This window comes from Pristis pectinata, chromosome 4 (genome assembly GCF_009764475.1).
Source record: "Pristis pectinata isolate sPriPec2 chromosome 4, sPriPec2.1.pri, whole genome shotgun sequence".
NCBI lineage: Eukaryota > Metazoa > Chordata > Chondrichthyes > Rhinopristiformes > Pristidae > Pristis > Pristis pectinata.
Window position 1 is genome coordinate 47284446 of NC_067408.1, and position 22043 is coordinate 47306488.

Here is a 22043-nt window from a genome sequence, read left to right on the forward strand (position 1 = left end):
AGACTCTACACATAAATATTCTACCAGTAATCACTAGATCTTAAATTTTTCATTACTTCCAAAGGAATAACTGATAACTTTCTTCCTCAACTCTATTTTAAAAGGTCTGGAGCTTGATAACGCTAATTATAGAAGTGTGTTACACACATTGGTAGCCTACACTGTAACTTATGTGAGGTTCAAGTGACATTTTAAGTCACAGAAGCAAAAGTTGTAAAGTTCATCCTGATTATCAGACCGTCTTTGTTTTAAACTTGCCTCAGTCTATGTACTTGGCAGCAGACTTTTCAATTTTTGGCAAATATTTGGCTGTTGCCACCAACAGCTTCCTTGTTAAAATAAATGATTTGCAATGAATTATTACTCACTGCTTTCACCCCTAGGATCTTTCTTTGAATCCGGGCAGACCGTACTGAGTTTTTCTCTTTCTGTTTATTCCTGCCTGAAATTCATTTTTGTAGTACCAAGCACGTTTTTTGGTTGGGCATGGATCCTACACAATGCCTGCCATTATTTTAATTGAAATTAAACAGGAAGTTGGAAATCAAAATATCAAGTGTTGGAAATTCTTAGCCGGACTCTGTGGATGGAGAAATAGACGACCTTGATAGCGAAAGTGGGCACGCTTGCATCAGAACTCTTTTGTTAGGGTTAAACTGAGCTCGCATGATTAGGAGCGGCGATTCTCACACAAATCAAAATTTCGATGTTTCATCATGAGGGTCATAATTCTTTAATAAAAGTACTTTGCTAATTTTTCTTCGGGTGGCAATGATTCCACGCCTATCAATTACCGTGAAACAACCACGAACGATATTAAGGGATTAGAAACTATTTCTGCCGCTAAAGATTCTCGGTTCTAAACAACCAGAATATCTAAACATGTGAAACAACCAAATATACACCAGCCAACATCTTGGCCACCCAAGGGTGCCGAGGAGAAGACGCGACCCAGCGTGCACAGGGCCGGGAGTTGGCGCGAGAGCTGGGTCGAGCGGTGCGCGAGGTCACGGAGTCCGTTAGCGGCCGGCAGGCGGGGGGCGGGAAGAGGAATGAATGCGGGCGGCGCCAGCGTGGTTGAGTGACGCGTGACGTCACAAGCAGTGAGGAGCCGCGCGGCGCAGGCGTGAGGGCAGCTGACAACGGGCCGAAGTTAATGCGGCGGCGGTGGCGGCAGCATGCTATGTACCGTTGAAGGGTCTCCGTCAGCAGTCGGCCGGTCCCCTTGTCCGTGTTAATTATAGCCCCCGCCCTCTCCTTCCACTCAACCCTCCTCCGATTCTCATGTCTTCCATCGAGCAGGACTGGTTCCCAACTCACCTGCGAGTGACGGTTATCGGCGCGAGGAATCTGAGGGCGAAGCGCAAGAAAGGCTTGAACAACTGCTACACGGTGATCCGCCTGGGCCCGGAGAAGTACATGACCTCGGTGCAGGGAGGCACGCTGAACCCCGAGTGGAAGGAGGAGTGCACCTTACAGCTGCCCCTCGTCTTCGACAACTCCGACAGGTGGACGCTGCACCTGACCGTCAAACACAACAACACGCGATTGCCTGTCGACGACTTTCTGGGTCACGTGAGCGTGCCCGTCGCCGAGCTGTACGAGAACAAGAACAGGAGGAAGAACGAGTAAGCCCCGCCCTTCGATAAAAATTCCCGCCTTTTCTCCAGCTGTTCAGTCACCCGTGTGTGGAATTGCCGCCTTTTCCCCAACCTCTTTTTTTGCAGATGGGTCTATAACTAGAGGACATAGGTTTTGAGGGTATTGGTTAGAACGAGGGGGGCGTACGAGGTGTTTTTGTGCAACTGGCTTCTGGATGGCGGGTAGAAATCCGTCGCCTGAAAATGTAGGCATCAATGACGTGCAGGCATGTTAGGCAGTTGCCTATCGTGTATTTAAAAAAAAATTAAATTCCATTGCATTATTTAATGGTTATATTTTTATAATATACATCATATTGTAAAGGAGTTTTGGTTGAAACTACCATGAGAAACAGAACAAATAGGCTATTCAGCCTCTCGAATCTGCATAATTATTCAAAAGCATCTAGTCTTCACCACTTTCAAGTGCTCTCCTCCTACCCGTTTACTCTTGCAGGTTAAATATCTGTCACCCTCTGCCTTAAATTTATTCAAATGATTCAGATTCCTCTGCTTTGTGCCTTGAGAATTCCAAAGATTCATGATCCTCAGGAAAAAAATCTTCCTCATCTCTGTCAGAAATAGTTGGCCCCTTATTCTGAAACTATGTGCTCTAGTTCTTAACAATCTCACTTGGGGAAACAATTCCTAAGCATCTACCCTGTCTATCCCCTCAGTATTTCATAAGTTTCAATCCAATCACCTCTTATTCTTTCATATTCCAATGAGTATAGGTACAACTTGCTCAGTTTTTCTTTACATGTCAGCCCCTTCATCCCAGGGAACAATGAAATGAAGCTTCTCTGCACTGCCTCCGGTGCAAGTATATCCTTCCCTGGGTATTGCCAGAGAGAGAGCCCCAAAGTGGTTTGCTGTGCACTGGAGCCAGAGGATGGTGTGGTCAGATGCATGTGGCCAGAGTTGGGGACCAGAATGTGGTTTGTTGTGTAGCCAGAGCCAGGGATGAGAATGCAGTTTAATGTGCAATAAAACCAGGGAAGAGAACGTAGTTTGGTTGTGGCCAGATTCATTGACCAGTGTGGTTAGTATGCTGGTGAATTCCAGGGATCAGAATGTGGCTACTATGTGGACAGAGCCTGGGTTCGTGTGTTTGTGTGAGAACTGAACTGTATGCCCAGAACAAAGGTGGTTAGGTGTGGCCAGAGCCTTAGAATGAGTTCAGGAGCTGGCAACTAGTGTGGGCAAGGAGGGGATGAGTAGCCAGGAGGGAGGCAATGGGCAAGTGCTCCTGTGTGTGTGTGCATGTGAGTATGTATATGCTGGGCAGCATCTACACATGTGCCTACCAATGCATGTGCAGTAATTTTCATGCAGTAGAGCTTGGTCTTCTGTTTCCTTGGGACCCTATGACAAGACCTTGCTCTGTGAAATCCATGTAAGAGCTGGTGTACAACAGTTACTCCACTTTAAAAGAAACCACACACAGGAAACTTAAACTCCACAATAGGAAGTTTACGATCTGAATGTCAGGACCCTTCTGGATAATTCTAACAGCGATAGAACTGAATGTCACTCCACTATCATAGTGCAGGAATTCAGGTGCTTTGACAGTGACATCGTCATGCCAAGTGAGACACAATGGGGAGATGGCCAGTATGAAGAATAAGATGGTGAGTACCCCCTCTTCTGTGTGTGTGTGTGTGTGTGTGTGTGTGGGGGGGGGGGGAGGGTTGGGGGTGATGGGGGTGGGAAGATGCTGCAGACTGGAAGAGGAACGATGTCATCAAGGACTGCGTTTCACCCCCAAGAATAAGCTAGTCCACACCTCAGTGACTCACCCTGTGGAATTCGTGAATGCCTTTTGACTCTTCAGCTTACTCTAACGTCGAACCAATACGCTATCATCATCAATACATAAGCATCAATGCCTTCAGATAAAGCAAAGGAGAAGTACTCTGACCTTGCGATCATCAAGGAAGGAGTAGGGAAAGCTAATTCCAAAAGATCCTTCTCATTAAATGCTTGGAGCATGGCCTTATCATCTCTCTGATAAAACAAGATGCTTGTTATTAGTACAAGATGTCATAGCAACACCCCTGGTCTAAGCATTAGCACCATCTAGATTATACCACAGGAAGGATATCCACATTACCCATTTCATGACCGCTGGATTGATCACTTCCTGATCTTCATTACCTTCATCAACAAAACAACTGCGTAAACAATGTTGAAGCTCTCAAGCACTCCACAAAACTGGCTCTCCTCAGACAGCACCTCACAAATAACTGGTAAAGTCCCAGCCTACAGGAGCTGCAAAATGTCCACAGTTTATGGGTTGCCCTGAAGTCTGCTGTAATTGCTAAGACTTGGCTTCTCTAACAAGAGAAAATAAGACTAGTTTAATGAAATTAACCAAAAGATTAAGGATCTAATAAGCCATAAACATGAAGCAGTCCTGGATTGGAAGCTTCACCTTTCCTGGGGGAGTGGAGGGAATAAAGCTCTACAGGCATTTGAAGGCAGAGATCCAGCAGAAAACCTGGGACCTACAGAACAGATGGTGATGGAGAGAGTACAGGAGGTTCAGTAACTCCCCAACAGCCATGATGTGCAGATTCTTCAGTGCTCTGAATGCCATCTATGGCCCCAACACCCATGATTCCAAACCTCTGAGAGTCAGAGACAATGACACTCAGTTCCTACAGGAAGGAATAGTTCCAGGATCTCCTCAACCACGATACTATCCTTTGTGACTTTGTACTTGTCTCCATCCACAGTAATCTTGCCAACTCATCTGACCACCAAGAAGTCAAGGAAGCTATCTCCCAACTAAAAAATAACAAGACCTCAGGAGAAGTTGGTAACCCAGCTGAAACCCAGTGGAGGAAAGCTTCTGTCACAGACCACATTCTTATCAACCACATTTAGAAAGAGCAGGATCTTCCAGGGAGACCTCATAGATTCTGTAATTGTGACCATCTTCAAGAAATGAAACAGGTCCAACTTCAGCAACCACAGAGAGGTCTCCCTGTTCTCTGCCACAGATAGTAATTGTCATGATACTCATCAACCACCTGCTCTCAGTGGCCATTGAGATGCTCCCCGAATCATAGTATGGATTCCATCCATCCACAGTGGACATGATTTTCACCACATGCCAACTTCAAGAAAAATGAGGAAACAACATTCGTCACTAAACATGGCCCATTTCAACCTCCCCAAAGTCTTTGACTCTTTCAGTTGGGGGGGATTGAGGAACTTCCTCCTCAAAGTCCACTGCCCATGGAAATTCATCACCATCTTATGCTTGTTCCATGGTGGTATGGAAGCCATGATATTAAGCATGGGTTCATAACAGTGAAGACTGGCATTAAGCAAGGCTGCAACACAGTCTTTCCCAAATGTTCTTTCCACATTATGCATCTCATTTCCAACAAACATCCCATGGGAGTGGAGCTAAATTTCAGAAGCAACGGCATGCAGTTCAACCTGGGCCGAGCTCCAAAATACTGAAGCATACCTTCACATCTGCTTGACAAAGATCCTCTCCCAACCTGTCCTGACAGTACAGCATCGTCCTCTGACAATAAAGGTTCACGATCAAAACCTGAATAAATGTATCACTTCATTACCTCTTAGGGAAAGTGATGATGATGAAAAGGGTATTTGAAGATTAAGACCTCAGACCCAGCACAAAATTCATTGTCTACTGGGTGACAGGAATTTCTACCCTCCAATGTGCTTCTGAGATCTGAAGTACCTACAGCAGGCATCTCAAGGCCTGGAAAAATACTATCAATGCTAAGCCCTCCAAATTCACTAGGAGGACAAGCAAACCAATGCCAATGTCCTCCTCCAGCCCAGCATTCCCATCATTGAGGCCCTGGTCTACAACAGAAACAAAGGATTGCGGATGCTGGAATTTAGATGAAAAACACGATGATGCTGGAGGAATTCAGCAGGCCAGGCAGCATCCATGGAGAAAAGCAAGCGGTCAGCGTTTTGGGTCAGGACCTGAAATTGCCCTGAAGAAGGGTCCTGACCTGAAACATTGACCGCCTGCTTTTCTCCATAGATGCTGCCTGGCCTGCTGAATTCCTCCAGCATCATCGTGTTTTACGCCTACAACAGTTTAGCACTCTTGATACTGCATCTGCAACAGTTCAGCACTCCCTCATAACTGTCGCTATATCATTTCAGCGCTCCCGCAGTACTGCCCCTACGGCAGTTCAGCACTCCCTCTTTACTGCCCCTACAATAGTTCAGTGTTCACTTATTTCTAACTCTACGACAGTTCAGCATTTCCTTAGGACTACCCATACAACAGTTCAGCACTTCCGCTATACAACCCCTACAACAGTTCAGTTCTTTCTCAGTGCTGTCCCTACAACAGTACAGCACCCCCTTGATACTGCTGCTATGACAGTTCAGTGCTCCCTTGTTACTGCCCGTACAGCGGTTCAGTGCCCCCTCTTTATTGCCCCTGCAACTGTTCAGCACTCCCTTGGTACCAATCTACAGCACACTGTTGCAGCAAATAGAGTCACTGCCTGACAGCTCCAGAGACCAAGGTTCAATCCTAAACTCTGGTACCATCTGTGTGGAGTTTGCATAATTTGCCTGTGACTTCACAGGTTTTCTCTGGGTGCTTTAGTTTCCTCCTACATTCAAAAGACGTGCAGGTTGTAGGTTAATTGGTTACTATCAGTTGTCCCTAGTGTGTAGGTGAGTGGTAAAATTTGGAGGAAAGTTGATGGGAAAGTAGAGAAAAGTAAATGGGTAAGGGTAGGATTCATATAAAAATGGATGCTTGATGGTTGCTGCAGATTTGGTGGGTCAAACGGCCTCTTTCTGTAATGTATCCCCCATGACTGATGAATAGCACATAGAGGAAACTCAAAGCATCTTTAAGTGCAACAATCCCAGTGACTCCTTAAATCACTGGCCCATGGCCGCTTAAAGTGGAGAAAGAGCATTTTGGATCATATTAAAGGCCTGAGTCCAGGCATAACTATAGAGACCTCTGGATCATCAACTGCTCCTGGTCAGCAAGCATGTTTTAGCTGCAAAAAAAAGGCCCTGTGTTAGTGTTCATTTGATCTAATAAGCAGAGCCCTCACAACTCATTTTATCTCGTGGCTGCCAGAGCAAAGGAATTGGGATAATGGCAGAACAGCTGATGCCCAGGGTTTTGGAGAGGTGGTTGGTGGCTTGGGTGTGAATTGGGTGACTCTACTTCTTCCATTGGCTTGTGGGTGAGCCCATGGAAGAAGTTGTTGAGGTGTGTAGGGGAGCATGGCGGTATTGATGAGTGTGGGAGGGAAGTTAATAAGTGGGGATAGTGTTGATGAGTGTGGAGGGAATGTTAATGTAGTCTTGTGCAAAGGTAATGAGGGTGTGGAATTGTAGGCACTGTTAAAACTAAGTATGTATAGTGTTCGTTTATAAATATTAATTTTCACAAAATATAGTGATCATAATTCTATCTCCTTTACGTTAGCACTGGAGAGAGATAGGAACAGACTAGAAAGGCGTTTACTTGGAGTAAAGGGAATTATGAGGCTCTCAGGCAGGAAATTGGAAGATTAAATTGGGAACAGATGTTCTCTGGGAAAAGTACGGAAGATATGTGGCAAATATTCAGGGGGTATTTGTGTGGAGTTCTGCATAAACATGTTCCGATGAGACAGGGGAGTCACGAGAGGATTCAGGAACTGTAGTGTATGAAGGCTATAATAAATCTAGTCAAAAGGAAAAGAGAAGCATACAAAAGGTACAGAGAGCTAGGTAATGTTACAGATCTGGAAGAGTACAAGGCTAAAAGGAAGGAACTTAAGAAAGAGATTAGGAGAGCCAGAAGGGGACATGAAAAGGCCTTGGCGGGCAGGATTAAGGAAAACCCCAAGGCGTTCTACAAGTATGTGAAGAGTAAGAACATGAGATGCGAAAGGATAGGGCCTATCAAGTGCAGCAGTGGGAAAGTGTGTATGGATCTGGAAGAAATAGCAGAGGTACTTAATGAATACTTTACGTCAGTATTCACTATGGAAAAGGATCTAGGGGATTGTAGTGGGGACATGCAGCGGCCTGAAAAGCTTGAGGATGTAGATATTAGAAAAGAGGTGGTGCTGAAACTTTTGGAAAGCATCAAGTTAGATAAGTCACCGGGACCAGATGGGATGTACCCCAGGTTGCTGTGGGAGGCGAGGGAGGAAATTGCAGAGCCTCTGATGATGATCTTTGCATCATCAATGGAGATGGGAGAGGTTCCAGAAGATTGGAGGGTTGCGGATGTTGTAAATTTATTCAAGAAGGGGAGTAGGGATAGCCCAGGGAATTATAGACTGGTGAGTCTTACCTCAGTGGTTGGCAAGCTGATAGAGAAGATCCTGAGAGGCAAGATTTATGAACATTTGGAGAGGTATAATATGATTAGGAATAGTCAGCGTGGCTTTGTCAAGGGCAGGTCCTGCCTTACGAGCCTGACTGAATTTTTTGAGGATGTGACTAAACACATCGATGAAGTGAAGCAGTAGATATAGTGTATATGGATTTCAGCAATGCGTTTGATAAGGTACCACATGCAAGGCTTATGGAGAAGGTGAGGGGACATGGGATCCAAGGGGACGTTGCAGTGTGGATCCAGAACTGGCTGGCCCACAGAAGGCAAAGAATGGTTGTTGAAGGGTCGTAATCTGAGTGGAGGTCGGTGACTAGTGGTGTACTTCAGGGGTCTGTACTGGGACCCTTACTCTGTGATTTTTATAAACGACCTGGATGAGGAAGTGGAGGGATGGGTTAGTAAGTTTCCGGATGACACGAAGGTTGGGGGTGTTGTGGATAGTTTGGAGTGCTGTCAGAGGTTACAGAGGGACATAGATAGGATGCAAAGTTGGGCTGAGAAGTGGCAGATGCAGTTCAACCCAGATAAGTGTGAAGTGGTTCATTTTGGTAGGTCAAGTATGTTGGCGGAATATAGTATTAATGGTAGGACTCTTGGCAGTGTGGAGGATCAGAGGGATCTTGGGGTCCGAGTCCATAGGACGCTCAAAGCGGCTGCGCAGGTTGACTCTGGTTAAGAAGGCATATGGTGTATTGTCCTTCAATCGGGGAATTGAATTTAGGAGTCGAGAGGTATTGTTGCAGCTATGTAGGACCCTGGTCAGACCCCACTTGGAGTATTGTGCTCACTTCTGGTCGCCTCACTACAGGAAAGATGTGGAAGTCATAGAGAGGGTACAGAGGAGATTTACAAGGATGCTGCCTGGAATGCGGAGCATTCCTTATGAAAGCAGGTTGAGGGAACTCGGCCTTTTCTCCTTGGCGAGACAGAGAATGAGGGGGGACCTGATAGAGGTGTATAAGATGATGAGAGGTATTGATAGGGTAGATAGAGGCTTTTCCCCAGGGCTGAAATGGTGGCCACAAGAGGACATAGGTTTAAGGTGCTGGGGAGTAGATATAGAGGAGATGTCAGGGGTAAGTTTTTTATTCAGAGAGTGGTGAGTGTGTGGAATGGGCTGCTGGAAACCGTGGTGGAGGCGGATACGATAGGGTCTTTCAAGAGACTGTTAGATAGGTACATGGAGCTGAATAAAATAGAGGGCTATGGGTAAGCCTAGTAATTTCTAGGGTAAGGACATGTTCGGCACAGCTTTGTGGGCTGAAGGCCTGAATTGTGCTGTAGTTTTTCTATGTTTCTAAATTTTCAATACCATTCAATTAAAACAAGTATGTTATGTTTACATAAATGCTTCAGTTAGTATGGACTAAAAGAAGTGCCTGCTTTGTCATCTTCCTCATCGGATGTCACTGGTAGATACACTTGGGGACTTCACTTCAGAGATGATCCCAAGATCTGGTGGGCTGCAAGCTGCAGTGCTAAACCCCCAGCATTTACAGAGTCATAGAGGAATACAGCTCGGAAACAGGCCTGTCAGCCCAACTTGTCCATGCCAACCAAGGTGCCCACCTAAGCTAGTCCTCTTTGCCCGAGTTTGGCCTGTATCCCTCTGAACCCTTCCTATCCATATACTTATCCAAATATCTTTTAAGTGTCCTTATTGTACCTGCCCCAACTACTTTCAATGGCAGCTTGTTCCGTATAGGCACCATTCTCTGCATGAAGAAGTTGCCCCTCAGGTCCCTTTTGAATCTTTCCCCTCGCACCTTAAACTTATGCCCTCTGGTTTTTGGTTCCCTTTCCCTGGGAGAAACACTGTGTGCATTCACCTTATCTATGCTCCTCATGATTTTATACACCTCGATAAGGTCACTCCTCTTACACGCCAAGGAATAAAGTCAAGCTTGCCCAACTTCTCCCTATAACTCAGGCTCTCAAGTCCTGGCAATATTCTCATGAATTTTCTTTGCACTCTTTTCAACTTAATGACCTTCCTATAACAGGATGACCAAGCTGTACGCAATACTCCAAGTGCGACCTCACCAACATCTTGTACAACTGCAACTTAACATCCCAACTCTTATACTCAGTGCCTCGACTGATGAAGGCCAGCATGCCAAACACTTTCTTCACCACCCTATCTACCTGTGACACCACTTTCAGCTAACTATGTATCTGTACTCCTAGCTTCCTAGGACTGCATTGGCCAATCCTTGGCCCACTTACCTAGCTGATCAAGATCCCCCTGTAATTTTTGGTAACTTACCATATTACTCTGTTAACTTTTAATTAATTTTTAATTCTCTGCTCCCTACTCTTCCCCACCCACTCCCAATTTGGAAGCCACAGTGTGAAAGGTCTGAAGTTTAGCTTGAAAAGAAAGGTTGAAACTAGAAAGGTAACAAGCTTTTGCTATCTCATATCTGCCCCAATGTGAAGGGAAGTCTAAGGTGAATTTGTTGGGATCTATGGGTGGATACTCCCGAAACACCAGCACAGGCATCAGCCACTTGCTCCCAAAATTCCATCCCCATATTGCTAGTTACAGTAGACTGGGAAGCCTCTTCTGTTTCATTCTGATGCAGGGACTTCCAAATCTCAGCTCTGATTGTTTGTAGCTGAGGAAAGTGAAAACTGCTGCTGGACTATATTTTCTTAGGTTGACAATAATGCAAGAATATTGATAAATTTTGGAGACTTTACTGTTGAGCTCATTGATATTCTCATTTAATACCTATGTGTGCCCAGTTGCCAATGAAAGTCATTGGAGTTTGATCAGGATTCAAAGTGGCTTAATTTCTTGTATTTCTGTTTAAGTATAAAATTGTATTAAGTTCCAGTTATGTCAATATTTTGTTGTAAAGACATGAATTTCCTGCTTCTTCAAAAGGGTAAAATTGTGATCTATTGGAATTCCTAAATCATCAGCCAGGATAATGTTGATCCCAATAATACAACATAGCTTTGATCAACTTAGTTTCCTGGTAAGGTTGCTATTTGGAGGTCCAGTATACTTGACAGGGCATTGAATAGTAAGGAGTTCATTTTTATTAAGCAGAATAAGGGTTACATGGTGTTGATTCAGATTTTTATTTTGCAAGAGAGATGTTAAATTCATTAAATTGTGCCCTGTACATCACTCATATTTTTCTGCTGCAGTCTGATGATCAAATCTGTAGTGGTACCTTTCTAATATAATAAGGTACAAACCAGATTTTTGGACTAATCAGGATTACCACTATATGACTGAACCTTTGATGGTTTATTGAGTAATAAGCTATTTGTAATGGATTATTTGATTATGTAGAAATATAATTGCATAATTAGATTCATATAATTAGTGATGAATAAAGAGGAAAGCAGCCATGTTTCAATATGTAAATTACCCAATCCACTGTACAATCCCAATCTTGTAGTTTGTATGTATAATCATATATCTCATTTTTTTTCCAACATGGTTCACTAAAGACATTAAAGCTTTTAAATAGGGCTGGATTGTGAACCATGTGTATTAAGAGTTCACTTCAATATTTAGTCACAAGGAAATATTCACCCAAAGTTACAGTTGATGTCTTTTCACGGATTGATGTCTTGTCACAGATGCTGCCTGGCCTGCTGAGTTCGTCCAGCATCAGAGTGTTTTTCATCTAGATTCCAGCATCTGCAGTCCTTTGTTTCTCTGGTTGATGTCTTTTCACTTTGTATATAATGACTGATCCAATTCTGATCAAGAGCTCATGTCTAAAATCATAAATTAGTTTTCTCTTTATAGTCCTTGATTGGATGTGCTGTATTTTTAACACATCCTTTTATTTCTAATTTACGTAATTTATGGCATTTCAAGCCAACTGTTATTAATTGGTTTAGTTTGAAACATTCTGTATTGGACTCTGTTCGTTCCTTTATGGAAGCCTGTTTTGAAACATACAGCATTCTTTCAGCCTGTGAGGTGTTGGATCTAAGTTTTTATACAGGCTACAGCACTGCTACAGCCACAGGCTACAGCTACTATACATTATACAGGGGCAGGCACAGTAGTGTAGCAGTTAGCGTAACGCTTTTATAGCGCCAGCAACCTGGGTTCAATTCCAGCCGCTATCTGTAAGGAGTTTGTACGTTCTCCCTGTGTCTGCGTGGATTTTCTTCGGATGCTCCAGTTTCCTCCCACATTCCAAAGACGTACGGGTTAGGAAGTTGTGGGCATGCTATGTTGGTGCCAGGAGCATGGCGACACTTGTGGGCTGCCCTCAGAACACTCTATGCAAAAGATGCATTTCACTGTGTTTCAATGTACATATGACTAATAAAGATATCTAATCTCTTACTGTGATAGGCTCCAACACACTAATATATCATCCTTCTACTAAACACAATGCAGTTTGACATTGTGTGAGTAAAACACAAGAGAAATGTTTTGAATAGGTTTATGTCCTGCACACTATAACAGTCATGACTAATTCATTCACATAGTCTTCTTGAAAGTACAGTATGATCCCATAAATGTCAAATTCCAGAATATGATTTAGTAATTTTAATAACCATAAAAACATGACATCCTTCCCTTCATAGCTTGAAGAAGTGAACTTGCTTTTATATAGGCCTCAAAATTAGGCGGCATGGCATCTTTTTTTCTTGTTGCTGATTTGCTTCCAGTTTCATTATTGAGATATAAAAGCACATTTTATACATGTCCCACACTGCTTAGCAAATTGGATAATGTCATAGTACGTGCAATACAGACACTGGCCAAAAGTAGGCAGGATATGGTGTTTCAAACCTCACTTTTGAAATTCTCTCTTTAGATGGGTTTCCCAGCATTAGGGTCATGGGGCAATTTCTAGGCCATGATCTAAAATTCACTTGTTAAGAAGGGTGGTGGAAATAATATCAATCAGTGCCTTCAAAGGGACTTTGATAGGCAGATAGGAGAGAATATTCTTCAAGATTATGGAGAAAGAACAGAAGAATGAAATTGACGGGTTTGTTCTCCTGGGAGCTGGTGTAGACTCATTGGGCTGAATGATCTCCTGTGACATAGCAATTCTAGCTCTTTTTTGGTCAATACATCCACCTTAGGTGAAAGATTGGGTGTTGGTTTCAAGTCTCTTCCGAAAGGTGACATTCTTGATTGTGCAGCACATGTCAGCTATGATCCTGTGCTCAAGTTCCTGGAGCAAAACTTGTACCTTCATCCTTTCTGATTGAAAAGCAAGAGGGCACCCACGGTTCTGGGGAGGATACCTTGAATAAATGTAATAGTAAATTTATACAAAATGTTTGTTAAGCTTCCATGTGCAATTTTGAGAACTGCCTCTGGAAAAAGGTGATTAAAGACAGTATACATAAATAGACAGTGTATATCTAAATTAGTGAGAAGATGCTAGGGATGTAAACATCTAGATACATCTAAGAACTTGTACTGGGAAAAGTTCTACTGGAGATTCAAAGGAGACCTTTAAAGTTATGAAGTGAATGGGGAATGTTTTCAGGTTTAGGAGTTAGAGCTGATTTAAAATGCTCACAGAGTGGAGCAAACAATCACATATTAACCTAGTTATGTACTTTATAATAATAAACTGCTTTTCCTTCCTTTTGGTAGTGTATTAATTTGCTATTTTCTCCTATCATGCCTACCCATCTGTAAATTGTAGGGATTGCTAAAGTTAGTATTTATTGTGACACAATTATAAAAGTCATTTCGGTATCAGAAATTAAAGCAATATCAAGGGAGGGATTGGAGTTTTCCCCCCAAAAAATCATTTAAATGTCACCTCATGCTTTTGGTTCATCCTGTTGTTGAATAGTTTTTGTGCTGAGGACTTCTATCCAGTAAGGTCTTTAGAAAAGTAAACATGGCCCAATTTCTCAAAGACATCTTTTTTTAAAAATCAGATCTTTTCTCAGATTAGAAACATTCTACAGGAGCTACACCCTCCGCAAAAATTTTTGTTCCTTGTAGCCCCACCCAAAACACTGAGTTTCGGGCTAATAGGCTGATGATTCATGGTTCTCGGTGAGAGTCTGTCACTAGAAATTGAATTTTCCCCTTATTTTGTGTGTGGCGCTTTCAGCAAATTGGATGGTGGCATTAGAAGGTGAGGGTGTAGCATCAGAATAGGGAAACTAGGGATGGGGACAAAGGGAGAAATACCACCATCGTCTCCTGAAGGAGATTTCCCCCTGCATATCCTCTCTTCCCCCACTCCCCATCACCACCACCACCACATGCACTGTAATGCAGGTGACTAAAAGGTATTGTGATCGAAATCACGATCAGGGTAACGCATAGAGCACTGTACAGATGCTTTGATCTATGTGCATTGCTGTCAGTGATAACATTTTCTTTAAATTGAAATGACAGTGGGGGGGTGGGGTATTTTTAAACCAGAAACAATGTGTCTTTAGGAAAACTTTAATTCAGTCTAATTGCTAGCTTTCTGCATCATTTGCTTCTTATTTTATTGTGAATAATAAAATGGTCTCATGACATCATAATGCACACAAAATACAAGGGAGAAGTGACACAGGCATTAGCTTGAATTCATCACCGGAAGTGCCTAATCCAGTGTCCCACTGGACAGGACTTACTCATGAAGAAACAAAAAAAATATTTGCACCTGAGCTTTTTAAGTCCAACTTCTAGGCAAAGGTGTCATATTTGTACTTGTGTGTTTATGCACACATCTAATTTCTAAATTGTTGTTGATAGTATACAGCTATACATTTGTTTGAGCATGAAGTTGAAATAAATCATCCATATTTTTTGCAGCAGCTCAATACCAAACCAGCACAAAGCATGTGAAAAATAATGGTGCTTTTAATTTTTGTTATTTTCTTTTTGTGTGTGTAATTAAAATGTTGAAGCCATCATTTTAAGGGGAAAACACTTAGGTGTGGAGGGAATTGTCATCTGGAGATTATAAAACATTTATTAGCAATTTCGTGAGTAAAGAATACATGATACAGAGTAGAATTTTCCCTGAGAATGGCACTCTGCATGAAGCATGGGACATTAAAGCTACGATATTAGGGATTGTATCTGACATGGGTTTTTTTTATGTAGGGTTGATACTTGTGCGTAGATTGTGCATGTGCCTGTTTTCTTTGTTAAGAAATATTAAAAGTCATTGTTTTTTTATGTTTCTTTATAGATGGTATGATCTCCAGTCAAAACCAAACAAAGTGGCAAAAGACAGAGGCCAGCTACAGCTTGCTTTTCAGTTCCTACGTGACAACATGACAGCAAGTGCATATGAGCTGTCCAGGGGTAGACCTCAGTCTGTGTTTGATAAGTTTAAGGATAAAGTAGCTTCCTTAAAGTATGGAATGACTCATGAGATTTTACCAACTGAAGGGCCTAGCACTGTGAGTAAATAGCTTGGAATTCTCTTTCTCCCATGTTCTAGCTTCACGTTGTTGAGAATAGAGTTGGTATTTTGGTGTAATTAGCTTTGAGAAGAGTAATAACACCAGAAAATTTTAATATTTGGAGTTAACAATCTGTGAATACAGTAAAATTTGGATAGTTTGCTATCTGACTATTCAGAAGTCCCCACAGTTCGGTGACTGGCTCACCAGGTAATGTTTCCTGTGCTCCCTTGGAAATCACTGGGGTCACAGTTCCCCTGCTGCCTTGAAACTCACCAGGGGGACCACAATTCCTGAATTTCTTGAAACTTGCTGGAGCCTAGTTCCTGCTTGCCCTTGAAACTCACTGGGGCCCAGGTTCCCATGCTTTCTTGAAACTCAGTGAAGCCCCTGTTCTCACATTCCCTTGAAATTCATCAGGGCCCCGGTTCCCACACTCTCTTTAAAATTACCAGGTTGACTAGAAAATTTGTTCTATTACTACGTAACATCTTAAAAGTGAATGAATGTCATATGTGTTAGGCTGTTAATAGGAGTAACATCCAATGTCCGGATAATCTCCCCATCCAGGACCAACAAAGTTCCAAGCATGCGGGCTGGTATATTATCCAGACAATTGGATGTCATTGCCTATTAATAAATAGCCAACACATTTTAAATTTATTTTTTAGATGTATACACAATAGTGTAATAACTTTTCCAGTGAACCTGGTAATTTTAAATGGATTTTTACTGTGAAGCTAGGAAAATATCCTGTCGTTATTAGTTTTTTTTGATTTAATTTTTCACTAAAATTCAGTTGTAAGGGCAAGGGTCATACTTATCCCTTCTATGGAGCTATGCTGGTTCCTGCCAAACTATTCTTTCAGCCATGAGAGTTCAGGCAAGAATTTTTTCTTCCAAGCATGACATGGAACAAGGGGAGGAGCAAATCCAGGTGTACCCATTTTTGGAACTAAATATTGTTTGTGTTTTCTGCTGACCAGAAAATGTGAATTGTACTTCTTCCTGCAATGAGGGGAATGCATCAGTATTTCAGTTTTAGCAGGGAGAGGTCCATGATAAGTCAGCAAAACTCCAATTTATAAAATGCACTATAGACATTCTTTAATCCATGCAGATCAGTTCAGGATGAATGATGGAAATCACTGAAAAATTGTATTGTTCACAATAAACACTAATAAATTAGGGGCTCCTCAATGAGTTCCTCTGACTATATTTTACTTAATCTTATAGATTTCCTATATTAATTTCTCCATTTGTATGCATTTTGCTAGTGATAGATGGTTCAGATCTCCTACATCTCCCAACTTGTTGCTTGTCCTGTTGTCAAATTGGCTGTAAAAATATTGATGTTCGCAGAATATGATCATGATTCCATAAAGTAATAGGGTCTGTGATTATTTTGGATCAGTTTTCTGGTCAGATCATGAAGGGCAACACCATTATCACCTTGCATTTGTATAAACTAGTTTTCTAGTATGGAATGCTGGATAGCAATCAAGAAAGTGAATCCTGACCATGTTTACTCTGTCCATTATGACAGACCTAAAAATGAATTGTGGGTTTTCTAAACTTGTATCCCAATTATGAAGTGCCAATTCCACCTGACCCCTGGGAGTGAGGGCAAACCAAAGCATTCTTCTTCAAAATTAATTCTAGTGCATTGCCCATCGACTTCTTATTTTAGTCTTAGTTTAGGTGCATAATGCAATTAGGATATAATGCAGTTGGCATAATAGGAAGCCACATTGAAACATACAAGATGTTAAAATATCCTTCATCCATTTGGCAGGTCCTAAAACTTTTAAACTAATTTGTGTTTTATTGAATAGAGCTTGAAACATCACAGAAGTGGAAGAATGTCAAAATCGCACAGTTATGGTAAGAAACCCGAAGTAATTTAGTTTATAGTTTGCTAGCTGGATCATTCTTGAATATTACCTCCAGTTCTGTGTGCTATAACCTTGTTGGCCAAGCTCCTTTGTGGACCTTACCAAAAGCCGCCTGAAAATCCACACGCAGGACACCCACTGATTCCTTGGTTGGGATTTTTGGAAAGTAGGGAGGGAAAAGCAGACTGGGGATCAGGACTGGAGTGGGAGGAGAATGCCCAGAGACTGGGGCATTTGTGAAGAGATCTGAGCATCAAATTATTTTGTTGGTGAGGAGCAGGTGGTACCTAGAGATTGTAGGCTTGATGGGGAAAGTTCTAGAATTTGGGTCTGGAGAGGGGAGGAATTAGATATAGAAACTGGGGCCATACTTGAAGGAAGGCAGGAAGGAGTGCAATTGTCTGGAGATCAGTGCTAGGTCTCAGCACCGGGACCATGTTGCAGGAAGAGGGCTAACCAATAAATGGGAAATCAGGGTTACAGCTTAAGGGTGTTGGTCCCAAGAGTGCAGGTAAGATGTGAGAACAATTTTCAAGTGCAGTGTACTTAAAGAAAAACCACGTGACTGAATTTCTAACCTTGTGCATGGAAACACAGCAGCATTAAAAGATATTACCTTTTTCCAGATATGTTGCACAGCCAATGTCCAAAAGCATGCCAATTTTCACCAAGATTTTTTCAGGGAAAGATTTTTGGGAGGTTTGGGGAGTGGTAGAGGTATTGTTATGTGGCAGCCCAGCACTTCACTGGTTGTCCACAAATTTTGCTGCTTGACCTCGGGTTTATTTTGGGTGCCACTTTCATTTTTATTCTTTGAGGACCTTCATTAACGTTGAAAAACAAATTTGAAATATTTACGACTCTTGCAAAATGGTCTTTGTCCCTTTTTTACAGCCAGGTCTTTTTGTAATCCTTTTTAAGCAATCAAGGGTGATTTGTTTCCATGCAGGTTTTGTGGTTCTAAGATGAAGCCAATGTAGGAACTGCAGAGTCTTTCTTGAGTGGGGGGCAACTGGCTGGGTTGTTTATCAGGTGGTTAACTCCTTCCATCATTTACATTGGGCTTGCAGTGCACGGACTGACAATTCTCAATACCATCCTGATTCTTCTCCACTTCAAGCAGATGTGGGCCTGGGATTCCCAAGGATCAGTGAGGATGTTTCATTTCTTCAGAGAGTCATTTGAGCACATCCTTGAATCTTTTTTCTGTCTGCCTTGGTTATTTCTTTCTATGACGGAGCTTTGAAATAGAATGTCCATTTCGGGAGTCAGGTTACAGACATTGTTGGCCTGCCAGTGAGAGATGATTGAGTATGATTAGGGATGTTGGCCTGGGAGAGGATGCTGGCATTCAACAAATGCAGATCTACAAGTACCTATCTCCATCCCCATCTCTTTCAAAACCTTCAACATCCAGCTTAAGGAGCAGGAGGTCATCCTGAATAATTGGGGAGGAAATACCTGGACAACCATTCTAACAAGAATTGGACATTTTTAGTAATGGTAACCATAAAATTTTCTCTGATATACCCCTGTTTCATCTAGGAAGTTGAAAATAGTATTGCCTATGTGGTAATATCCTGAGGTCAAAAAAAGTTGTCACTGCCCAGTAGAAAGCAGAACCTAAAGATCAGCAATCCTAATCTCTAGTTAGCGTCACTGGAGGACTGGGAGCATATTTATACTCTTCACAGCTGGAGAAGCTAAATGGCATGGGACATGTATGGTTAAAAAAACAAATTATTCCTCCCAATAAAATGATAAAAATGGGATGCCTCATGTTATTTTGAACCTAGTGAAGCTGTAATTAGTAAACAAAGAAGTTGGGGTGTTTTTAGTTTGAGATGGAACTCTTGACATTTGTAAATATTAGCTTTATGAAACCCCAGAAAAGGACTGGGTTTCATATTCATATATCTTTTGTTTTCATCACACAGTTGCTCAGATGGACTCCAGAGGTGAAAACAAATTCAACATTTAATTCAGCGGAGGCAAACAAGCAAAGTGAGTTTGAGGTTCATTCTCATCCTTTCCACAGTTTCCATAAAAACTCTGGAGACGATATGCATGCTAAGGTGCAGTTGAGAATAGAAGATGCCTCCTTTGCAGAAGATAAGCCTGAGAAGACAACTTCTCTGAAGCTAGAGGAAACAACAGTTCTGACGCTAGAAACTAAGATATTGACCACAACAAAAACATTAGAACCTGCAGTTGTTGCACCGGAGCTACCCAAATGGAAACCAGCCCAGGCAAAATTTTAATGTCTTATAACCATGCAGTGGGATCCATAAAGCCCCCTGGGTTTGATGATAACTTGATCTTATCATCTTTTATGTCAGCTGGTGAAGGTCAAGATGGTGCAATTGAGAGATGGAAAATAAAGCCTCCCACTTGTTGTACCCAGTGCTTTCGGCATGCTGAGTTAAGAAGCAGGTAACAGCTTTAAATTGTCCATATGCACTCAAAACACCACAGACTGTTCAAGTTACCTCAAAAGTGGGAAATACATCATGGCTGGTTGTGACAGAACACCCACACGAGCCTGCCTTTAGATGTGTTCAATAAAGTGAAACCGTGCACCAATTCTGTCTCTTTTTCTAGTGTTCTCATTAGTATCTAACCATGTTGAAAATTTGAATCAAATGCTGAATATAATGCAACTCTAGAATAGTAAAGCACATATTTGGAGCTCTGAAATCAATCCAAAGTTGGCACTGTTTAGGCTCTGATTTAAGTTAATTGGAATTGCTAGATTTCTTAAGGGGATCCTCAGAACCATCTGCTGTCTTAGAACGTGAAAAATGTTATTTGCTTACTCACAAAATCTTCTGCCAAATGCTCTAAACTGCATGCTGTTGAATCTTTGGAGAAAGCCAACTCTCAGCTTTGCATATTTTTACAATTAGGAGGGAGTGCTATTGCTGCCTCTTGCAATGCATTCTGGTAAACATTGCATCAATGTCATCAAAAATGAATACTTTTTCATGATCCACTAGTTTGTGAAAAATTGGACAACTGCTGGCATCCTACCCACAATATTTCTAGAGGGAAGACCAGTGATTGGTTCTGAAAGTTGAAAATTGCATATCATCAGAACAATGTAAGTGGAAAAGCATTTTTGGAGGTAAACTCAGATTAGAAATATGAATAATAATCACCATACTTAAATTAAACCTCAGAACCAGTGTTCTCATTGGCCTGGTAATTTTTTACATATACTTGCCATTTAACTAAGTCAGTAATGTGAAAGGTAGATTTGTAAAAGCCAGGGCTTAGGTGTAAAGGAGGAATGATGGCACTTAGCCCATCAGACTTGTGTGTCTCAGTATAAAGCAATGTTAAATATGGAGTTTTGCCATAATGAGTGGGAATACTCCCAACAAATGACAGGTTCCTGTGAGCCAAGCTGTCTACCCAATCATCAGTAGTGCACCAGAATATTGGGTAATTGTATAACAGTTTGTCACAGAGGATCAATTCTGTTCCATTTGACCATCACAAGGCCTTCAAGACAATACTTAGCAAGTGGCTCTTGCCTCCCACAAAGGATGATCATGAGTGGATGATTTTTTTAAAAAAACTAAAAATTAGTGGTAATCCTCAGGGATTCATACCAGGACCTCTGCTGTACATATATGTAAGTGACTTGGATGAAAACATAGGTGGGTGGGTTAATAAGTTTGCAGATGACTCAAAAATTGGTGGCATTGTGGATAGAGTAGAAGATTGCCAAAGGATACGGTGGGATATAGATCAGTTGCAGATACAGACAGAGAAACAGCAGATAGAGTTTAATCTGGGCAAATGTGAGGTGTTGCCCTTTGGGAGATCAAATGTAGAGGGAAAGTACACAGTTAATGGCAGGACCCTTAATAGTGTTGATATACAGTGGTCTCTTGGGATCCAAGTCTATAGCTCCCTGAAAGTGGCAGCATGAGTGGATAGGGTGGTAAAGGAGGTGTATGACATGCTTGCCTTTCTTACTCAAGGCATTGAGTTCAAGAGTCAGGAAGTTGTGTTACAGCTTTATAAAACTCTGGTTAGGCTGCATTTGGAGTATTGTATTCATTTCTGGTCACCCCATTAAAGGTAGGATGTAGAGGCTATGGAGAGGGTTCAATAGAGGTTTACCAGGACACTGCCTGGATTAGAGGACATGTGCTATAAGGAGAGGTTGGACAAACTAGGGTTGTTTTCTCTGGAGCGGTGGAGACTGAGGGGGGACCTGATAGAGGTTCTTACACTTAAGAGAGGCATTAATAGAGAAGTCAGCTGCTATCTTTTTCCCAAGATTGAAATGTCTAATACCAGAAAGCATGCATTTGAGTTGAGAAGGGGAAAGTTCAAAGGAGATGTGCGGAGCAAGTTTTTTTACACAGTGATGGATGCTTGAAATGCACTGCCAGAGGTGGTGGTGGAGGCAGATATGATAAAGATGTTTAAGAGGCCCTTAGGCACATGAAAAATATGCAGAGAATGGAGATACAGTATATAGACCATGTGCAGGCAGAAGGGTTTAGGTGTCATTAGCTTAATTAGTATAGCACAACATCATGGGCCGAAGGGCCTGTTTGTGTGCTGTACTGTTCTATGTATCAAATCCATTTCTTTAATGGAGCATTCTTAACATATTCTATTGAGGACCAGTAATTTCTTAATAAAATAATTTGAAAAATAAGTATTGCTCTTTTCCCCCTAAAGGTAAATCAAATAAACATCCAGAATACTTCTGCAATCATTATAGTATAATTGGTTTATTATTGTCACATGTTCTGA

The 22043-nt window shown here is 41.9% G+C and overlaps 1 protein-coding gene across 1 annotated transcript; it reads left to right on the plus strand.

Annotated features, from left to right (window-relative positions):
* The first annotated feature begins 1149 nt into the window (after positions 1-1149).
* On the plus strand, positions 1150-19828 carry LOC127569794 (rab11 family-interacting protein 2-like). The gene is made up of 4 exons (XM_052014697.1): positions 1150-1628; positions 15156-15369; positions 17208-17256; positions 19205-19828. Exons 1-4 carry the CDS (start codon positions 1285-1287, stop codon positions 19246-19248), a joined length of 651 nt encoding a protein of 216 aa, XP_051870657.1. The 5' UTR covers positions 1150-1284; the 3' UTR covers positions 19249-19828.
* Positions 19829-22043: the final 2215 nt, after the last annotated feature.